This window comes from Cebidichthys violaceus, unplaced genomic scaffold (genome assembly GCF_023349555.1).
Source record: "Cebidichthys violaceus isolate CVI_PGR_0920_01 unplaced genomic scaffold, fCebVio1.0.p SCAF_8, whole genome shotgun sequence".
NCBI classification, from domain to species: Eukaryota; Metazoa; Chordata; class Actinopteri; order Perciformes; family Stichaeidae; genus Cebidichthys; species Cebidichthys violaceus.
This window is the reverse complement of record NW_027176964.1, coordinates 11,651,298-11,673,846: the sequence shown is the minus strand read 5'-3', so window position 1 is coordinate 11,673,846 and position 22,549 is coordinate 11,651,298. Positions and strand designations below refer to the sequence as shown.

The 22,549-nt window shown below is 41.2% G+C and overlaps 1 protein-coding gene across 1 annotated transcript in view; it reads right to left on the bottom strand.

Annotated features, from left to right (window-relative positions):
* The window catches only part of insra (insulin receptor a), a 45,381-nt gene that overhangs the window by 1,831 nt on the left and 21,001 nt on the right, over positions 1-22,549 (bottom strand). Inside the window, exons 3-20 of the mRNA XM_068701864.1 lie at positions 19,395-19,731; positions 15,198-15,337; positions 14,483-14,627; positions 13,917-14,131; positions 12,936-13,062; positions 12,000-12,253; positions 8,842-9,009; positions 7,495-7,693; positions 6,066-6,346; positions 5,546-5,685; positions 4,980-5,139; positions 4,004-4,103; positions 3,828-3,895; positions 2,903-3,132; positions 2,570-2,680; positions 1,311-1,470; positions 945-1,074; positions 251-385 (exon numbers count right to left, since the gene is read on the bottom strand). Coding sequence (XP_068557965.1) covers positions 251-385; positions 945-1,074; positions 1,311-1,470; positions 2,570-2,680; positions 2,903-3,132; positions 3,828-3,895; positions 4,004-4,103; positions 4,980-5,139; positions 5,546-5,685; positions 6,066-6,346; positions 7,495-7,693; positions 8,842-9,009; positions 12,000-12,253; positions 12,936-13,062; positions 13,917-14,131; positions 14,483-14,627; positions 15,198-15,337; positions 19,395-19,731 — 3,100 coding nt within the window. The remainder of the gene's footprint in view (positions 1-250; positions 386-944; positions 1,075-1,310; positions 1,471-2,569; positions 2,681-2,902; positions 3,133-3,827; positions 3,896-4,003; positions 4,104-4,979; positions 5,140-5,545; positions 5,686-6,065; positions 6,347-7,494; positions 7,694-8,841; positions 9,010-11,999; positions 12,254-12,935; positions 13,063-13,916; positions 14,132-14,482; positions 14,628-15,197; positions 15,338-19,394; positions 19,732-22,549) is intronic.

The window sequence follows — 22,549 nt, the reverse complement described above, 5'->3', positions numbered from 1 at the left end:
ACTACAGAATTTTTGATAACTAGATAACTAACTGATACATAAGTTATCTAAATAGTTGCAGATAGGTTTTCTATTGACAAATATAACGAATACAGCTTTATTAAAGATTGTAAGACCCTCTGAGGGAAATTTGTGATTTTTAGCAATATAAACAAACTCACTTGTATCGATTAGCCTGAAATAATTGAATTATTACAATACAACTCTTGTTTTCCTCCCTATCCCACCTCAGCCCTACTCTTGTACTCACATTCTGTCGGCGCAGTTGTCTGGCCGGTCCAGGAAGCCCCCGTCCATGACAAACTTGAGGACCTGCTCATTGGACAGGCCCTGGTACGGCTGCTCGGCCAGCGTGCTGATTTCCCACAGCACAACCCCAAACGACCTGGCAAACAAGTGGACGAGAGACAACAACAGAGACACGGGGAGAGTGAGGACACGCCAATTAAGACACCTGACGGAGTAAATGTGTCCATAAACACTCGATGCAGTGAGCAGGTAGACAGAGGGCAGAGGCCGTGGCTGCAACGCTGGTAAACAACGCTGGATGAAAACAGGTTCTGATGTCATATTTTAATATTGTAATGTGTTTACTGTTTGTTATTCTGGTCCGCAGAAAAATAATCTAATAATAAACTCGACAGGAAATGAATCGTCTCGGAAAATACTGTAGGTTTGTTGTTTGTTGACCAACTTATCACAAAAAAGCTTAATACAATTATTTGAAAATATGTTTTTGCTAGGAAGTAGGACAAATAGTATTTCATTAAGAGTAAAGTGCTACTGATGAGCTTGTAGAATCTTTGATGAATGTCCTCCACAAACCCCGATTTCTTAACATTTAATTCTCCCGTTTAAGATACAGCTCGACACCAGCTGTCACTCAACAACATGTTATGCCGCATAGAGCATCTACGCAAAACTAAATCCGAGGTGTCACTGACCAGCAGTCTGAATGTGCAGTGAAGACTCCGTCCTTCAGGGACTCAGGTGCCATCCACCTGACGGGCAGCAGGCCCTTCCCTCCCTTCCTGTAGTAGTCGGTCTCGTAAATGTCCCTGGTCATGCCGAAGTCTGGCAGGAAAAGATTTTCATTAGTTGCGGTCAAACTTACACGGATGCTATTTGTTACAAAGCTTCACATGTTTAAGATGCTGAATACAATTGAATATGTCAGCAATTTATTTTTAAGATGTTGAATAAATACATCTAATGACTTGAATTTAGCACCTTTAATTAAAGATACAGCAGAAATGCATTGCATTGTCGTCTGCCATTGTTGCCAAAAACTCTCTCGTGCTGAAACTTACCTCCTATCTTGACGGTAAGATCGTGAGCTACCATGCAGTTTCTGGCTGCCAGGTCTCTGTGGACAAACTTCTTGGCGTTAAGATAAGCCATGCCGTCTGCGATCTCAGCGGCCATTTGGATCATCTCCTTCAGAGTGGGCGGTGGACGCCCGGGGTTGTTCTGGGGGACACAAGACAGATTTTTAAATTTGTGATCTGATAACATTTAGCTTTTCTTTTTTTTGTATGTCAACAACACATGATTTGCTGTTGAATTTGATCCTTATAAAATATTACTTCTTAAGACAGCATAAAATAAAAATAATCAGGCATATTATTGTCAAATGTTCTTTGTCACACTTGACTGGAGCCTGCTGTTCATCTCCACACAGGCCTGTTTGAGGTTTTCAGCCGACTTAAGTGCTGACTGCTAAACTCCTCTGTCAATATCTAAGAGCTCAGTCCTCCTCCTCCTCTTCCAACCCAAGTGCCATCTGCATATTTACACAATTCAGGAGATGACACTTAGATGGAACATCAACCTACATACAAGTCTTCTGTACACATATCAAAAGTAAACTCAATGTGGAATTGTATATTGTCCAATGGTAATTTAAAAGGTACAGCAGTTTCAGTTATTGTGACAACGCAACACAAGTAGACCCATATTAGGCCACACAGTTCCTCATCTAATTAAATCACGTCTGGTAAATGTGATTTAACCCTGAATATCTGAAAAAACAATGGATGGAGTGAAATGTGTCATCAGAAAAGTCCCTCTACTTATTGTTTCAACTTAATTACAATGAAGCAGTTGATTCATTTAGCGGCGAGTCTTTAGCTCAGATAGAAGTTGGGGAACTGCTGTGATTTTTCAAGTAGATTAACTTAAGTCAAGTGTTTTTATGAAGCACCTTTCAAGATCAGACGTCACAAAATATCAAAGTAGATTCTAATATTTCTTAAGGTGAGTAAAAATCTGTACAATATAACACTACATGTGATAAAGTCGTCCTGTTTTTTATGCCCTTTATCGTAAAAATAATCTCCTGTGCAGAATGAGATGAAATTTGCATACTGATAAGAATAATAACTAAGGACTACTGCTCCTTTTATCTACACAATAAGCAGAAGTGAAAAGAAGAACAGTGACAGAAGATAAGAGACTTCTGCATGTTTACTGTTGTAAGTTCACCAAACCTAAAAACAAATATTAGCAGTTATTCTGACTCTTCAGATTGTGTTTGTGATCCAGAGATGAGCGTTGTAATCTTGTTTACCTCAGCGTCTGGTCGCAGGGAGCGCAGGAAGCTCTTCAGGTCTCCGTGGGTCATCAGCTCCATCACAACCAGGGTGGGCTGGCCTTTAGACACAACGCCCAGCAGACGCACCTGGGATACGAGGTTTCATTTCAATATGGTCTGATTGGATTACATTAAGTGTTATCTGCAAGATGATGCTGCTGCTCTTCACATGATGGGACATTTAGTCTTTATTCTAGATCAGTACTGTGTATTACTGACCCAACACTTTTACATATGGTCAGTAAACAAAACGACATCACAATGCCTTGTGTTTATGTACGAGGAGTTTCAGAAGATGTCTCTTCTTACCACATGGTGGCAGTCGAATGCCTTCATGACCGAGGCCTCGTTCAGGAACTCGATTCTCTCTCTCAGGCTGGCCGACTCGTTCACAGTTTTCACCGCGACGTGCGAGTCCCCCTCGCCCTTGATGATGTCCTTGGCGATGCCCTCGTAGACCATGCCGAAAGAGCCCTGACCCAGTTCCCTCAGAATGTTGATCTTGTCTCTGGCCACCTCCCACTCGTCCTCCTCATACACTGCAGGCACATTTTACAGGAACATTACACATGCGGCTTCTAAGGAGTAAGGACTGAGCTCACCTGCACATAAGAAAGCAGGTTAGTTTGGATAATGTTCTGCAGCTGGAAGAGATTTGGGGCTTTTTTTTTAAATGTATTTATTTTTACTGAGGAAGCACAGAGAAGAGTTTTTTCTTTACTTCCACAAATGTTCACTTGTAGACATCCTATCAGACTTTGTCATGTGCACCTGCAGAATAATGTGCCAAATAATACAATTTCTCCCAAGAAAAAATCTGAACAGGTGTCTAACCAGGATTTATTTTTCATTTACAAAGTTTCAGAAAAAAGATCACTGCTGGAATCTGGGAATAATCCGATTCCTTGAGTGCACGCAAAGACATTAAAAGCAGACAGTTAAGAGTGATAACATGGAACTTATCGTAGTGACTAATTAGCCATGTTAAAATGTCTTAACGCTTACAAAAAATACCAGCTAGCCACACTGGTCATATAAACTCTAAGCCAACCCACTTTTTAGCAGTCCAATCAAAAGCAAAGGAAATCCATTTTGGAACTGTACACTGCTCAACTATTCCGTTTCACTGTGAACTACGTCCCAGTAACTCACATTTAAATTCTTTTAACTTACTACTTTAAGTTAAAAGAATAAGTGAAAAATTTAATAAATGGCTTAAACTGTTCAAGCTTACCATCATTAGCACTGAGATACTCTGGATTTGAAGAGGCGTAGATGGGACCACTAGGCCCTTGAGTTTGACTAGAGGGAAACAGAGAAATGTATTTAGTTGCAACACTGACAAAATATAACATAACATGAGTTAAGAACATGAGTTATAGGATTGAACCAGATGTGATAATTGCATACTTCTTCTTGAACATGAAGAATCCTGCCACAGACACAAACAGCAGCAACGCAAAGCAGATGACGGGTCCGATGACGATCTTCAGGACGTAGAGAGGATCGCCTGTCCAACACATCCGGACAGACAGTGAGTCACATTTCGCACATTAAACTGGAGCGAGGATCAACATGCGGCTGCGTGAAGCTCATCTGCTTCAAATACAATTATTTGGGAGCATCTTTTGATCTTGTGATAATGTGGTTGGATTTTAAACATTTTGACAGGAGCTAATCGTATTTAGATAAGAAGACATCAGCAATTATGAGGACAAATAAGAGCATATTTACAACTACAATACGTCATCTAGTACTCAAATTCAATATTCCTGTCACTGTTCAAGACTAAACTGGTAGAAAAAATATTCAAAATATTTAAAATATTAAATGGCAACTAGTGGTAGTAGCATATGAAATAATTTAATTGGGAAATAATATATCACAACTTGATTATATATTATCTATTATGTATAGATGATATAATCTATTATTATTATTATTATTATTATTATTATCAGTTGACTATACCTGGTTCTATTTTTTGAAACAATGCAGACTAAATACAGTCAATTTTTGTGTGAGGTGAAATTAATCAAGCTAATTTGCATTGCACAAAGGAAATGGAGGAGCTGTTAAGAACTGGATTTATTGTGAAACACTCCAGCGGCTGTATTTCTGTGAGTAAAGCGACGTGAAAATCTGCTTTGCGTTTGGTCTGAACAGACTTCAAGGAATAACACATTGATGTCTCCATGTGAAGTTCAATTAGCAGTGGCTTTCCAAAGTTGCAGTTTGATTGACATCCGACGTGACACATACTGTTTCATTTTGTTTGTATAAAATGGTATGTTGGTATTAATGTGCACGACCTACTAAACTATTATTAGTATGTGGGACAGCTCAAGTCTAGTCAAGTTTGCCTGCATGGCAGATGGAGACTTACTTGCGTCCTGGACGTAGAAGTACGTGGGCTCGGTCCAGGATCCGTTCCCGGCCAGCGAGGTGGCCCGGATCCTCACTGTGTAGTTCCCAGGATGCATCACTTTCAGCTTGCAGCCACGAGACACTTTGTATGTGCTCCTCGACACGCAGTAGTGAAGCTCCTGCAGAAGAACAATGCTGAGGTTCAGGCAGTGGACAACAAACAGGAAACGAGCATTCTACGACAAACGGCTGCTTCAGAATTTCCAAGTTTAAAATAAAGTTTTAAATCAGTGTATTGGATGCTGTTTCATGCTTTTATTTAATGTTTACACTGATGTCTTTTAGTGTTTCCACAGTAAATAACAGGCCTCTCTTATTTGTTTATGTTGCATGGGTAGTTTCGAGATGGATACATTTAATCTGATTCTCAGTTAAATTGTCTTTCATCAGTAGCTCGAGCTATTGTGTTTAATGAGAAAGAAAGCACTTCCTATAGTTCCCTGAGTAAGAATGTGTTCACTACAAAGACTGAAGAAATAAAGGCATGACAGATGTGTCTGCAGATGTGTGTGTGTGTTTCTTCACCTCCGTGTCTCCCAGTCTCTTGTAGTTCACCTCGTACAGGATGATCATACCGTTCGGGGACACCGGTTCTTGCCATGTGATGTGCACTAAATTTTCTGTCACCTCGTAACTGATGGGACCGCGGACGTCATCAGCTTTGTCTGCGGAAAACAAAATGGTTTCATGAATTGTATTTCTATTAAAACTTGGGTTTGTTTGGAGTAAATAGAAGATGAGATGTTGGGGTGTCCATTTGCCCATATGGTCGGTTTCTCTCGCTTTTAGATATCAGAGTTACAGGTCTCTATCGGGAGTACTACTGCGTGTGTGAAAACAGTTGTGCAAAGTCTTTTGTGGCTCCAGAGGGAGCTGTGAGAATTCTGTATGAGAGTTAGAAAAAAATAAATCTGGGGGTGTTGAGTGAGAAAGAAGCGAGCTTACCTCTGTAGCCCACTTCTCAACTCTGCTGTGATTTTATTACATATACCTACATTGTCCATTTCCTTAGAAACAGTGACAACAGAGAGCCGTGCCTCCTTACCTTCGGGCATCGTGCGGGCGCTGACATATGCTGCCATGCTGCAGCGGGCCGGGTCGGTCGGGTGGTTGCAGGCGTGGACCTCAATCTGGTAGCTGGTGAAGTGGCGCAGGTTGGAGATGACGGTGGACTCCTTGGTGTGGACGTAGACCACGGTCTTTGTGCTTTCAAAGGCTTCCTCGTCCTCTGGGATGCCCGTGCCCTGGGGCGGGCTGGGGGCGGTGGTGAGGAAGGGTAGTGTCCAGTTGGCGATGCCCATCACCGAACGCCGCTGTCTCGAGCGTCTAACCAAAGCAAGGTACGTTTTAATGGACTTAAATAATACACAAAACACATTCAATTTGAAAAAAAGGCTTTAGACATTTAAATGAAAATGTAACAGAAATTGTAAAGATGAAATCACAGAATTAATTAGGAGGGATTGCAGGGAGCAGTAGTTGGAGCGACAATAATATAAAAAGGATTGAACTGCCAGTATTCTCCTCACAAACTGCTTGATGGTCAAACAGCTTTATGAGACCCCACACCTTTCCAACATCCATTTTAGGGCGCCTGCAATTCTGACATTTACATCCACTTGGTCTGCTCTGCAGCTGTGAGAAAGCAAGCCAGCAACTTCTCACTCTAGTTTTCTTTTTTTCATTTATTAAACAACTATTTTTGTCACTTTATATTTTGACACTCATAGTGTTGCACTCAGTTATAACACAGTGTTTATAACTGAGTGCAACACTATGAGTGTCTTCCAGGAGAAGCTAAAGGCAAAGTTGAACTTGATTGAGTTTGACAACAAAGAAAATCTAAATACTTAACTGGTTTAATCCATCTTGACTTAAACCTTAAAAGCCAATTCTCTTGAGGACAACATTTATAAATAATAAAGTTATATCATATTCAATAAACATTACAGTTTACTTACATTTAAACGCATTATATGTAATTTTCTGTCTCTCAATCAAAACAAAAGACGGAGTTTGGTGACGTTGCGGAGTAGCGCGGGATCGTGGTAGTTATTGTCTTCACTACCACTGCGGTCACTGTAGTCATCTTCTCCCGCTTAGGATATCTTGTTAATCGTTCAGGAGGTTTTAACTGGGAGCCCAACTATCTGCAGAGGTCCCCCCCTCTCCAAAACAAACAAACCAGGGTGATTAAGACCAGTAAAAACACTGAATAAATCAGTTTTATGTTCAAAATCGGTGTTTCTAAGACACAGTTCGGCGGACAATGAACGCCTCTTTCAACCAGTCATGTTGCAGTTTACATCCATGTCTGTTCAAAGTCACTCTATCATTATATCCAATCATTTCTCCAAGTTTGAAAATTGTTGGAAACAAACTACATAACATGGGTCTTTTACATTTTCATGGGGAAAAGCTACATATTATACCTTTAATTCTCAAAAAGACAACTCTGTTGTCAGTTGTCTTACTTGATCTCAAAGACTTCATTGTGGAGGTAATTCTCGAAGGTTTTGCGGTACTCCAAGTCCTCTTTCTCCTTCTTGAGCTCCTTGTCGGTTTTGGGGCAGCCGCAGCATCGGGTCCCCTGGCCCTGCTCCTCCGTCTGGTTCCACTTCTGCTCCTCGTCACTGTCCACCTGAGTGGGCACCCGCGATGGCAACTTCATTCCTGGTGAAATAAAAATATGAAGTCAGACAGAATGGGAAGATTGGTGCAATAAACACAGACGCATAACTCAAGTTTTATGCATAAAAATCCACGTACACACACTCCTCCCACATAGTTACACGCCTGCAGGGCATGTCTGTCTTTGTCACCTCCAGGTCCTCACCCTCTCCGGTGGAGATAAATTACCAGTGACACAACTTTCCCGCAGACTCCCATATTCTTTGGATGTGTGGGAGTTATGAGAGTTCAAAAGAGGAACGTTTGGGCTCTGTTGTGCGCTTACATGGAAGGGTACTGATGTCATCCACGTAGGTGAGGCTGTGACAGGAATAACTCAACCAAGAAAGAAGTCTGAACTCGGCCTGAACCCGAGCCGGACTGAGAGGGAAATCCTGATTGTCCCAATGTCAGGTTTCATGTAGTTTAAGCTACATAACACCCAAACAAACGCTCACCTTAACCACACTTGATTTTCTTGCTCAGTGGGTACAGAGTAGTACTCAATTCACAAAGCGGTCACTATGCTTAAAATGTGCACAAAGATCTAGAAATAGTTTTCTGTTGCACCTTTCTGTCCATCCTGCTGAGAAACCATGCATAATGCAGCTTAGATATACCGCTGTTGTCATTTGGACATTCTTTAACTGAAGTTCTGGTGATTTTAATATTTTCATTTAATAATAATAAAAGACATACATGCCACTCTACAGCTAATGAAACCTTTTTGGAATGTGTGAAATGTGTGTTGATTTTTAAGAGTTATGTCGGACCTAATAACATTTTATGTATACGAAGTAACCTAAAAATCTATCAAGATAATGACGTTGAACTTGTTTTTTTGGGTGTTTGGTTATTATGCTTATATTGGTGTTTTGTAGGATTGTTAAGGTGTGGTCGTTAAGATCGTCTGCTTTTGTACATAATGTGGGTCGATATATATTTATGGTAAATCCATGATAAAAACTTGACGTGAATTACCCATCAAGGAGAATCAGAAGAAGTAAAGAGTTCTCCTTGAGAAGAGAGGAGCTCTTCTACCAACGTAAATATTGCAAGAGACATTCTTTCTCTCCCCCGCTCTCAGACAGTCATAAAGCCACAAACACAGAAGCAGACACAACAGGACAACCACTAACAATATAGCTCACCCTTCTGACAGTAGTCAAACTTGTAGAGCTCGCTGGCTTCAGGCTGGCGCTGGCAGAAGACCAGGTAGTGAGTGATGTTTCCGTTGGGGTCGTTGGGAGATTTCCACTTGAGGATGATCTGGGAAGACGAGTTGGACGAGGAAATGGGGTCCAGCGGGACAGACGGTTCTGCGGAGACATCACGGAAATACAGAGGTTTGATAAGTAAACAATCTCTTCATTTGCCGCTGAACAGCAGCTAGTTGCTTAAGAGTGACGACAAAAACATAAATCACATTTTATAAATACAGTCCACTCCATACATTTTGTTGACAAATGTTGACAAGCAGATGTTTTTGTAATAAAATGTCTCGACCATTTTGTTAAAAATACGGCCAGCATATCAAATCATGAGCTGATTTTAGAGCTAAGCAATTCATAATATTTATTATTAATATATACAGTATACGTAATTTGACTGATCATGATAATGCACTTTAGTGACTCTCTGTTCTCTCATCCCTAAAAAGGATTGTCATTATTATTTCTCTCAGTCTTGAAGTCATTCAGTAAAAGAAACAAGAGCTTGAGAAGTGATGGTACATTGTTGTCACAGTTTACTCATTTCTTCAAATGAGTCATAAGGATTTATCGAATGTAGCAGAGGGGAAGTTCTGTTTCAATCTAATTTGCATTTCATGTTACAGTAGAACTACTGATACACACTTACTGGCAGTGTGTAGGCGCTGCGAACAGCTTTTTGTAGTACTTTCTGCTCTCTAGGGAGCACAGGAGAGAACCATGTTTTGTTTATTATTTGTACATTTTGAAGATATCTTAAAGTTTTTGTCTCTTCATTGGTGTATTTCTACTTCATTGTGGTTTCCAGTGTGTCGTTTTACTAAAGTTATTCTTTAAGCGTTAAGCTGTGGTTTGCATGTTCAGTTTCAGTTCTAGTTTTCAGTGTTGTGGCAGGTGTGGTATTTGAGATATTTACATTTTTTCTTATTTCTGTTCCTTTTTTAAAAATAGATTCATTGTTTTACATAGAACATTTTAACTATAAAGTAAAGCTGCATTCATATTCATGCCTTAAAAATAAATATACATTTCTTAAATCAGTTGTAGCTTGTCGACATGTTTATGTAACATCTAGTTATTGTTTTGTTTGTGTTCTTGTTTACTGTCATAACCCTGGTTATCACATACACATGATATGCACCCTTCATGGTATGCGGAGCATCAGTGAAATTTCAGTATTTCATGTAAGACACAACAGTACTGTGAAGTACCATGTTTTTTTTCAAATTGCAAAACAAATGTGAGATATCTTTCTATTCTTAATTCGATCCTACTTAGTGAACACAGACTAGCGGCACTAACACAGGAGGCATAAAAACACGGTTTGGTGTGTGATTCTCAGGGAATCTGGCAGAAGTACTTGTTGTTGGTGAGAATGAAATGCAGAAGTTACACAATCATTGTTCTGAGACAGATTCTTCTTTGTTTATCCTATTATACATCTAAATGTGTTTTCTAATCTTTTCAATCTTTGCATCAATAATGGGCAGCTGACAAAATGTGTTGTTCCACGCTGTGAGTACAAAAAGAGGTCATCAGCTACATGTAGCGAGAACAACGACTGGCATCACCGATTTATCCGATTGTCTGGTGAGCCGTATTTTCAGTAGACGTATGAATCAGATTTTTTGAGAGGAAGGAAACCCAAGAGACACTTTGCATCTTAAAAGTATCCCGGCCTGAAGTGGACTGGGAAAGTATTGAAACTTTCACATTTCTAAGAAAAGCATGGGAGGAAGGAGCGGTGCGTGGGGATGTCAGACTGAACCCTAAGGAGACACAGCTATTGAGTGGGCCCTGTTTCATGACGGTGCAACACACTGGTCTGACTGCATTGTCAGACTAAGTTTCACCAGCAACAGCTTATTTGTAATGACAGCTTTGCCCTTCTGATGAGGTATGCCGGTTAGACGTGACCCCCCCCCCCCCCCTCGGAACCTGACGAGGTTGCCAGACGGATAGAAAACAACCCTCCCTTAACGAGGCCGTCTGTTTCGTGTGAGCGAGAGATGTCATGTTTGATGCGGCTTATCAGGAAGGAAGAGCACATTGTGGAAAAAGGAAGCCGGTTAGACGGGCCATCGTGACTGCGACAAAATCAAAACTGCACACGACGCGCGTCATGGCTGGCAGAGTACAATTAACTACTAGGGAAAAGATTTATAATCTTGATGCAGACACCTTGCACGAGGCAGCGCCCTGTCGGTCGATGGCACCCCAGGCGAATCCTGCCATCTGTCTTCCTCTTCCCTGTTCTTGTGTCAAGGACATTTTGGCAGCTGCCAGTCTGACACTCACAACACTGAGTCTACTAGTCAATGATAGTAACACCACAAGAAACTTGGATTCAAAACGACCCTAAAAATAGTTCTATCACAGTAGAATAACCCTTTCCCTTGAAAGGAATGTAAGAACCCGGAACCTGGAGCTTCCTTTACCTAACTTTTAATAACCTGGAAGACTTTGCTTAGAGGTTTCTTCTTTGTCTTTCCACTGTGTTTTACAAGCAAGAACATTTTTAATATACGCCATTGAAAAGACAATGCTTCAGGACAAATTGTCATTTGGTAGGAGACCGCAGTTGTGGGACAGACAGTGATGGAATAAGTGTAGCTAATATTGATTTTCTTTTGTGTTTACATGTAACGTCCTTTAAATGTCTACGGAGATAACTTAATGGAAGGGCTGCTGCTTGATTCTCTCCTGAATCAGAAGACGGATGGCGGTTTCTTTCACACACCTATAAAGGGCTGCCCATTGAAAGCCCATAAGTCAAATCATCCGTTAATGACCCCCGACTTGAAATTCTTCAAGTCGTTTTTTTTTAAGAGGCTAGATCTATAAAGAACTTTGTGCTCTTGTAAACCATCTAATCATAAACATCTTGGTTGTATAATATGAATGGTGATGACCATTCATTATGAAACTGTGGCTGGCTCCTTTTGAAAACTTAATGTGGTCGAAATGATCACCAAAAAACGTGCCAATGGATTACCGGATTGCCAGATGTACAGACTGATTCCAAGTTCAACTACATCAAGGGGGTATTATTTTTTACTAAATAACCAGTAAACAACACAAATCTCAATCAGTCTTACTGGTGGCGTTGGTGCGAACGTAGATGATCTCGCTCTTGGCTCCGTGGACCTGGTGCTCGTCAGAGGCCGACAGCTGGGTTTTCACCATGATGGCGTACTGCGTCCAGGGCTTCAGTGGCAGGATGAGATGACCCGGTTCAAACTGCTCTTTGTCCCCCTCTGTGGCTCGGCGTGGGGGGTCCACGTCAGCAATCGCCCAGCTGTTGGAGCCGCAGGCGTCCTGCCCGTCAAACTCGGTTACGTTCTGAAAAGGTCTATTGTGCAGAAGAACAATAACAGCATACGGGAAAAAATGGTTAAACGTAGGCCTAAATTGTATTCTAGTTGAGGGCGGATATTGAATTTCAGTTCGATGTTTTACAGCAATTTATCATTGTTTTTATCTGACCAGTTAGAGTTTGCGAAACATCACAGAGGCCGGAGAGACCCTCAAAGTGATGCTGGTTCAAAGGGAGGCTATTTTCCTGATTTTAGTACTTTGCAAAATCGGGTTCAAACAAATGAGAACTAACAAATAACCTCTTCAAATGAATTCAAACACGGCGTGATTGACGTTTAGTTCAACAGGTGACTTCATATTTGTCGCTGTGGCAATGTTACTGCAGGAAGATGCATTTTCATCTATGGTGTTGAATCCAAAATGTTTCATCATATTACTTCTCAGTCATTTAGGTGTCATGATTTGAAGCTGTTGTTTTCAGCTGTTTACATGTCAACTGTTAAATAGTATATATATCATACAATATGTCATATGATTTCTGTGCAAGTGTTTTAAATGAAGTGATGCAGGAAATTCCATTACCACGATACACTAAATCCAACTGATGTCTTTATTCATCTTTTTCTTATCTATCAAGTACTTAAGCAGCTGAAGACAATATTTTTTCTGGCAGAGATCCAAGTCTGATTGTGACCGATGGCTGAAGATTTACTTACGCTTCTTTGTAGAGCACCATGAAGCCCAGCAGGTCTCGGAAGTCTGGAGGCCAAAAGGGTTCCCACTTGACCATTATTTTATCGCTCAAGGTTCGAATCTGGGTAAACTTCAACACATGGTTTTCACCTGAGAAAAGACAGTAATCAGTTAAAGGTGCAACGTGGTGAGATATGAGCAGAATTTTTGTTTACAACATTCAAAAATTGAACTAACTTCATCCACAGAATGTGAAGAAGTAATTGCTGACCCTTATTTGTTTGGCGCATGTGGCTAAGAATTACACAGTGCACCTATTAAAAGCAATGAACAGCAGTTCATAAGTAAAGTGAGAAATTATTGAAGTCTTTAGATCTCCGTTATTGGAAGATATCAGTGGAGAAACATCTGCTTTTGTTGATTAAGTATGAAATATAGCAAAGTCCTGGAGCAGCTGCCTACCTCCACCTACTCAATCATTAGAAGTAGATAAAATCTGACACTGTGGGCCCTCCTTCAGACAAATCTAAGAGAACGGTGCCAGATCTTGGTCCCCTGATCCCGATTTTGGTATTAAGTATCACACATTTTGAAGCATCCAATCCCCCTCCATCTACCTCTCTTTACTGCCTTGCTCTTTTGTCAAATAAATCAAAGAAATGTGTCAAAGACATATGAAGGAGAGATTATCGCGTCGTCCCCTGCAACCTGTCTCTTTACTTGAATTGAACATGTAGTTTAAGATGGAAAGAACATAAATAGTATAACACCTACAACACCGTGTTCATATTTATTGGTGCTGTGCTCTGTTGGTTGTTCCTAGTTAATCTGCGTCAGTAAACAGTTGGCCAGAAGACACTTGCGAACATAAAGGGACAGGAAATGACCATCATAACAATAACTATGACTACGTTTGCGTCTGTACCAGGGCAGACTCTTTGTGTTTTCTGCTGCCACAGTAACTCCTGCAGCCGCTGACATGTCGTCAGAGCAGAGGTTCTTACATGAGGCCTGGTCTCCGTTGGTCTTGGAGGCGATGTCGTTCTTGACTTGCCGCTCCTTGGTCCCCGTCACCTCCTCCATCTTGCGGATCTCAGACATGCAGAGTTTGGGGTTGTAGTGGAAAAACATGCGTCCCTGCAGGATGGTCAGCTTGTGTTTGGACCAATCCCAGAGCTGCCGCAGGTTCTGGTTGTCCAGGGCATAGAATGAGTGATTCCTGTAAAAGAACACACAAGATTGCATGAGACCCATTTTTCATTCTACATGTGACATTTAGCTCAGGACATTATTGGAGAGGAACATTAATAGAAAAGTATTTCAGCATGGTTAGCCTACAATTTGGATCATGTGCCTGACCTCCGCCATTTCTACTGTAAGTGTAGGCCATTGTGCTCCAAGCGTCTTCCACCTCGTCTGCATGAAGCCTCACATATGATTTGTCTAACCAAAAACAGTTACCACAGACAGGCATTTTGAAAAGGTCAGTCCTTCCGCTTTTAACTCATAATTACAGGAGGCGGCTCCGACATGGCGAGTTTAAGATGAGGCTCAAAAGATGGCATCTCACCCGATGTCCAGTTCCTCTCCACGGATAACACTCAGTTTGCGGAAAAAGGAGAGGGATACAAGGGCGTAGGAACGTCGCACTGACAGGTAGCCAGTGATCTCCTCCAGCTGGCCTAGGCTGGCCTCCAGTTCAGCTGCTATGTTGTCTGCAGAAAACCAAAGCACACAAGCCCTGAAGTGACTTCAGATTCTACAGAATTCTTTGTACAAAAGCTGCCTGGCAGCTGGTCTTTTCTGCTGTGTTTTCCTTTTTGGTTTAATCTTTTACACATTTTCCTACTTAAGCTGTTCAGACACAAAACATTAATAGTATACAGTCCATTATAAACTTTAACTTTCTCATGGCTGTAAAATCCACAAGCATAACTTTCAAATGATTTGGAAATCGTGCACAGCTGTTTTCTTTTCCTTTAGGCAGAATGATTGGGAATGTGTGTGTTAAAAATTCAATAAAAATCAAACCAACTCATGACAACCTTTAATAATTTGTTTGCATTGCATTCATTTTATGAATACTGATGATTTGTTGTTTAGATTGTTTACATGTATTGTCAAATCCCACAGTTTTAGCATTTTAAACTCTTGTTTCATTTTAAATTCATGGGGTTTCTTCAACCGTACATTTTGTTGTGTAATGCCAGCCTCTTAGTTGTTCTGTTCTGTTGAGCTGTTGCATACTTTAATTTCATCCCACCAAACAAACCACATATACTCACTTCCTCTACGCATGTTGATGACCAGGCTCCCATTAAGAACAGTGCAGCCTCTCAAAGCCTGGGCAGTCGTGACAGAGTCCACAAGGCTGTAACCCATACATACCTTGGGACAAAGCCCTGCACAGGGAGTGCAGTTGATCCTGTAGAACAAAATGGAAATAAAATATTTCAAGAAAATGTGTGCATGATAACAATGTGTGTGGGTGCTAGGAATGACAACTTGGAGATGCATTTTGAAGTCATTTTTTACAATTCTCCTCAACCCAGAAATACTAGAGCCTTAAATATCTGTCTCCTTTTGGCATGTGGTGCTGGGAAGACAGTGTACAGTCTGAGTTTAGATTTATTTATTTTTTGCTGAAAACGGCTGCTTGCTGCTGCCGAAGGCGCCGATGTAAGAGGTGAGATTAAACCAAAAGAGTACAGTTGTGGGCCAGACAGCTAAACAATAAGCTGAAAGACGCTAAAACTCTCCATAGAGCTGAGGAGAAATAGTGTCACCTTCAGCAAACAGGTAGTGATGTGATCTACTCCCAAAATAGTCATTGCTGCTTTAAATTTCATGGCTTGACTGTATGCATAACAAAAACACTGAAAATGAAGTTTGAATTAACTGAAAAATGAACTGACCCCGAGCCTTCATCTTAACAACAGAGTGAAACAACCTGGCTTACATAACGCTTTCATAACTGATATATGGCCGTGGCTTTGTGTGTCAACCATATCAACCCATTTCCTGAAAAGCCGTCTGCACCATCCCCACATGCGGCGAGTGAAAACTTTGATGAGGTCAAATCTAAAGTACACAGCAACCTCTGCAGCGGAGGTCGACCGATTTTAGAAGGCAAAGTAGTTTGTGAGCCAAGTAGATAGTTTGGAGTGTAGCCCCGCCCCCACAATCTGAATGACCAATCCTCTATTACAGACTGTACAAACTGGATAACTGCTGAACTGAACATTGAAGTCAACGTAATAATACCTAAATAAATACATCTGAATATTTAACATAAAGCAATGAATAGGCCGACCTAAATCAATACACATATAAATCTCAAGCTGAACATCAAACAAACCATGAAAAAGAGAAAAGTAGAGAAGTGAAAGTGAAAAGTTTCTCACTGTGACATCAGCTGGACTTTGTGATGCGTTTTACTTCTGTTAGCTTCTTATGCATACACTTAATAAACCTGTTTATTGACAGTCTGAATTTAATTATTATTAAGAGAAAATCCTGAAGTGTGATTTGATGGATTACATTGTTGGAATATTATTATTTTTTAATTTTTTATAATGGGCAAAAAGCTGTTCTGTGGTTTATGACTGTATTACTTCTGCTGCACTCCTGTAACACTGCTAAATGGCGTTCCTACAAACCTTTAATATTGATGCACATTCCCAGGGGCAAAAGAATCCTTCAATTCATGAATGTATAGTTACACATCTGGATTATTCAGAAATAGAAAACAGCTAATTGGTAAGTAAGTAAGTTAAAGTAAGAATAATTGATAGTCATATATTCGAGAGATACATTTTTAGGGGAGAAATAAACTGAAAACTTATCAGAAATTACATCAATACCACTTGTCTGCTTGATGCAAAATGTTCGCCAACATGTTGTAACTTTCGGTTTTTTTAAGGTTTGGAATTTAGGGGTAAAGGCGACGATTAGACGGCGATGGGCTGTTTTGCTCTGTCCTGATTATGTTAAACTATTTTTTTCTTTTTTTGCCACCGTCTGGTTTAAGAAGTGAGAATGCCTGTTTAGTGACAGTTCAGTGAGCGGGCAGGAAGAATGTTATAGAAGAATGAGGCATTTCTTTTGGAAATACCAAATAATGGAAGCTGGTGGCAGCTAATATGCTAATGCCACACTTATAAAGTACATAAGACTTTTAAAAGAGGTAATAAATGATAGTAATGACAACTTTCAACAACAAAACAAACCACCCATACGACACAAAGAATGAAAAGCCTAACACAAGAGATATAATAGCTGAGAAGTGTGTCTTCATTTTGCAAATAGAAGTAGCTTGTGGGCATTGTTTTTTTATCTGGCTCACAACGCTCCTGATCTATCTTGACCTTTTTCTCGCTCTAGTGCCACATCTGCACTTTCAGCCTAGAGACTCATAACGCCTTTGAGTACACCGCTTATCCACAAAGCACTTTCATTTCCACAGCTTAGTTTAAAGCCAGCGACGGGGGGGTGGGGGGGTGGCAAAGAGAAGCGATGCACCATAAGGGGAACAGAAAGGGAGTCAAAGTAGAAAGGCTGAGATAGGAGCGCAGCAGGGTTCACCACAGGTCTGATCACCTGACAACAAGTGATCAAATCTGCAGTTTGTTCAAGCATTATTCCAAAGATGTGAGCTGCTTCTACTTAAGCTATTCCTGTGCAACGTAGGCAAAAGAACATTTTATATTAATAATATTATTTTATAATATTATTCAGCCTTTATATAACTAGACAGCCACCCAATTGATGAGGTGATCCTAGATTAAAACAAAACACATGTTAAAACCTCATGCGGTTCGTATAAATAAAGATACTTTCTTAAAAACACAAACCTAATAATTATGTTTGGTACTGTGTGTTTCTTCAATGTTCAGAGCTGCACAGATTATTGTTAGTTAAAGAGATTCGCAGTCATTATTGCTGCGTAACAAATGAGCACATCTGGATGTGAACGCCTTCCTTTTCCGATTCAAAACTTCGGAACTGAACAGTGAATGAAAATCAAAAGCACTTTTCTTTCACAACAATGGCTGGGCTGCACTTGAGCAAGGCACTTCACCCTCATCTGCTCCAGTGGAGCTGGATCTGCTCAGAGAGTCCCACTAGAAACCTCTCGGGTGTGGACGTACAGTATGTACAGTGACTCTGTGAATGTGAAGCTGCATGTTGATGAGGTCCTTGGCAAATCCTCTGTTGATAAATAAAAAGTTGAATATACGTTACCTTTCCTTGTCATCACTGTCAAGTGATGACAAGACCCAACATTCTGTCCCGAATGTCTCTCCGACTCCCCCGGTGTTTAAATGCCACCTAGTCAACTAGCCAGTCATGTTGAAACAGAAGACGACAAGTCTTGAAAACTCCAGCTGCGTTTTCAACCTCTGGCCGAGCAGAATGATTAGTGCTGACTGGAGCGTCTCGCAAACACACCCGCACTAATCAACAGCCCTGTCACGGTCAATGAAAGTGTCCAAGAAGGATGCGATAAAGGTCACTGGCAAGTCAACCAGAAGTTTGCTCAGATGCAGCTACGGGGATACGTACACAACAGGTCGTAAATTACAGATGTAGGGAAAAAGGAAGAAAAAAAAAACACACACACTGTTTTCACACTGCAATGCAGACACCAGCGGTTGGTTCACAACCAACAATTTGTTCAGCGTGGGAGCCAGAAAAAAAAAAGATGCTAGCTGATGGACACAGTCAAAAACGTAGATGTGCCAGACTTCCTAATGCGCTGCAGCACTCTGACCTTTCTGTCTGCGCTCTCACACACATGCAGAAAAAAAAAAAGAGTTGTGTGTGTGTGTGTGTGTGTGTGTGTGTGTGTGTGTGTGTGTGTGTGTGTGTGTGTGCGCGCGCGCACACCTAATCGGAGAGCTTTCTGAGTTCAGCAGGGGAACTTCAGTTCACACACTGTCACGGTGTGCTTGCTACAAACACAGTGACAAGAGCTAAATTCATTCTTTATTTCTTTATGTTGTTAAAGCTGTTATATTCACTGTTGAATCATTTGTTCTTATTGGACTGCTAAATCACATCCTTTGTGTATAATTGTCTGTTCTAAGATAAACAATTATAGATGTCCTACTTCTTATTTCTTGCATTACTGTTTATTCTTCCTACCTTTTATGCTACTAATCTGTCCTGGTCAAATACACCAATCAAATGCTTACTGCATGACACCCGTGAGTCTTTTTCATAGTAATCAGTTTGTACAAAGCAAAAAAACAATTAGTAAATTAAGGCATTGTTGGTATTTTTAGGAATGTGACAGAATTAGATGGGTTTTTAGGGGAATAAAGGAGCATCAACAAGTCGTCTGTGTAAAGGCCCAGGAGGATTCAATGTTGACGTGGATGTGTGCGTCTGCAAGCTGAATATTAAGCCGGCTTCACTGATCACACATTGTTCCGTCCGACCATCGAGAGCCCATCGGACCGGCATGAGTGTCCACTTACGAGGAGGAGTTGACGGTCGTGTAGCCAGAGGGACACTCTGGGATGCAGGCGCCGTTGTGGATGACGTACTCGTGGCAGTCGGGGTGCTTGCTGTGCTCCTTCTCTCGCTTGCACTTGTTGTGGAGATCCTGGCAGAAGGCGAAGGAGACGCAGCGCCAGCCCTTGTAGATGAAGCGGTTTTCGGGGCAGCGCTCCACACAGCTGTCCTCGTGCTGGAGGCCGCGGCAGGCCACGCAGTGACCGGCCGAGTGGGGCTTCAGGCAGCCGCCCAGGCACTGGTCATGGCAGCACTGGTCGTCCATGGTGCAGGCTCGATGTTTACACTGAACGGGGCACACTGCAAGTGAGAGAGAGGGACAACAAAGTTAGTGAAGGTTATTCAAAATGTACAAGTATTAAGGACTGAACGTGAGCAGCAGGAAGAGAGACTGGAAACTGAGGCTTATTAGCATTCAAACACATTACGTAGGCTTTCCCAAAGTGACACAGCTGATTTTAATCTCCAATGACAATACGTCTTAATATTTCCACCTCCACAGAAATCTCATATGGTCAGATCTCTCTGTCAGCGGGAGAGAAATCCCTCCTCGCTGCACGAGCCAGCAGCCCAGAGGACCATCTGTCATTGGCCAACAAGCATGCTGAATACAAACAGTGGGGATCCTCCAATAGTTAAAAGACAGACACTTACCCAGAGAGCTTGGTGAAAGTGAGACGTGAGGGGGGGGGACATTCGAGTGACACACGTGCAAGATGTCTTTGCTGGGTTTCTTTTTGGTTCTGTAAGTGGCTTTCAAGCTCATTTCATGAGTGACTAAACTAGCATAAAATGTAGTTAATGTTAAAGCAAAAAATAAAAAATAAATCTTGCTGCACATTTGGCCTGTCCTTTAGGTTTCCACCTTTGGGAACCACCATGACAGATATATCACAACATCTAAAAGCACCATATCCAAACATTTAAGTGTCTGGTTGATTAGTGCTGAAACAATGATTTGATTAATTGATAGACATAAAATGAATGAACAATAACTGTGCCATTGATTTATCACAATAGTCTCTGGTTCCTGCATCTCATTGGTGCAGATTTGTTTTTCTCTGTTTTATATAATTGAAAATGAAATACTGGACTTTTAGATGAACACAACATGGTAGATGAAGATGTCACTTTGGGTTGTGGGAAATTGCGATGGATGGAATGTTTAAACGTTTAAAGATTCAATCAATGGATTCATCAATAAGAGATCAACTGATAAATTATCTTTTGTTGAAGCCCTGCAGTTGTTGCACAAAACTATGTCACAAATAACGTAATCCAAATAATCTCACATCATCATTACAGTGACACACAATAAATATCCATGCATTGGCAAACCTGATCTAATCTAAAGTGGCTGAACAAAAAACTAATGCACAGGACTCTTTCTGGCAACATGACCGACACAAGCTCTTTGTGAAACCCGGACAAAAAGATTCTGAAGTTCAGTGATGTTTTTTGGGGGGCGTAAACACAATCATTTAAAGACAGAGACAAGTCTGTAGGTTGGCTGTTTGTGTATATGTCTGCATGTGTGTGTGTATGCCTGTAAATCAGCCTGTTGCATAACATTAGACTCTCAGGATTCGTGTGTGTGTGTGTGAGTGTGTGTGCGTGTGTGTTGTGGTCTCAGTCTAGGTGTGAGGACAAGTTTGCAAGGATGGATGGAGGCTTCTCAGACAGCTGACCTGCCCGCTGAGATAAGCTCGTCATCCACGAGAGCCACATATAGGACTGTTCGACAGCAGGGGAGATAATCATCGCTGAGGTTAGGGGCAGGTTACAGGTCAGACCGTAAAGGTGTCAGTATGCGTGTCCTTTACGGGTCTGAGCTAATATCCAGCCACATAAACAAAAAACAAGATGTGAGAATTGGGTGCTGTGCTTCCTTTACAGGAGACAGTTACTCTCAACAGTCTTGTTCTTATTTTCTATTGTTGAGCATTAGTCCATAACTGCTTGGTTTCAATAGTGTCATGAGGTCAGCCATTAAACAAACAAAACAACATGGACCCCCTGTCCTCTTACATTCACCGAACTAAGCTCCTGCAGCTCATGAAGAGCGTGTGTTTGGGGCGTACGGCGGCGACATGAGAACGGCAGTTTGAGGGGTGGGGGTGAGGGGGTGGGGCTAAAGGAGGCATTGAGCTAAAAAAACAAATGATATAACAACCTTTTTATCTACGTCAGCCTGCTAGTCTAAATCATCTACTCCACGGTGGGACTTACAAAGACCACTGAAGGTGATGAAAAACAAAACAACAAAAATCTTGATACTATGTTTTGCTTCCGTCTCCAAAGTGTATTTCAACACTATGACAAAGTTGCTGCCCTTCAATGTTTTTTTTTCCTCACATATGCACTCACATATCAACAAAAGCGTTGCCGTCTGCTCACACCGACTCCTGATCCTGCAGCAGGGCTCCATGTCGGAGCACAGGCCCAGCACCAGATCCACCCTCAGCCTTAGCCAATGTGTTGGCTAGCCGTAGAAGCTAGCCATTCAAAAGGCCTCTCACATCTCCAAGGAAGACAGCCTCATAGTTTAACCCTTTGTGTCCCTCTCACTCCCTCACATCCAGTCAGACGGCAGCACAAGTGCAGGTTCCAGCTGCTCTGCCCTTCCCGTCTCCTCGCTGCTACGAATCGACTGCTTTTCCACTAATCTAAAGCACAAGTAGTTCCTAATAAATACTTCTGATTTGCTTTTTTTTTTGTATTGTATTGCAGACACTTTGTTCATCTTTTTTTTTTTTGCCCAATGTCCAGTATATTATGTCTGATTAAAATGTTTTCCTTCTAAGTGGATTCTTTTTGAGCAACAATCCATTAAATGTTGCAACAGGCAGTTAATTATTGTTCAGTAATGACTGTATTTTGGTCAACTTCTAATGTAGAGAAACCACACTGGCCTGTTCAGATATAAAACATTACATTAAAGCTGAAACAATTCATTGATTGACTATCAATTAAGTGTTTCATCTGTATTATCAAGCAGAAAGTCCAAATATTTTCTGGTCCAATTTGAAGGATTGCTTCTTTTCTCTGTTATTTTAAATGAATGATCTTTGGGTCGTGGCTGGACCAAACAAGAATAACTCTTGTAATGGGTATTTTT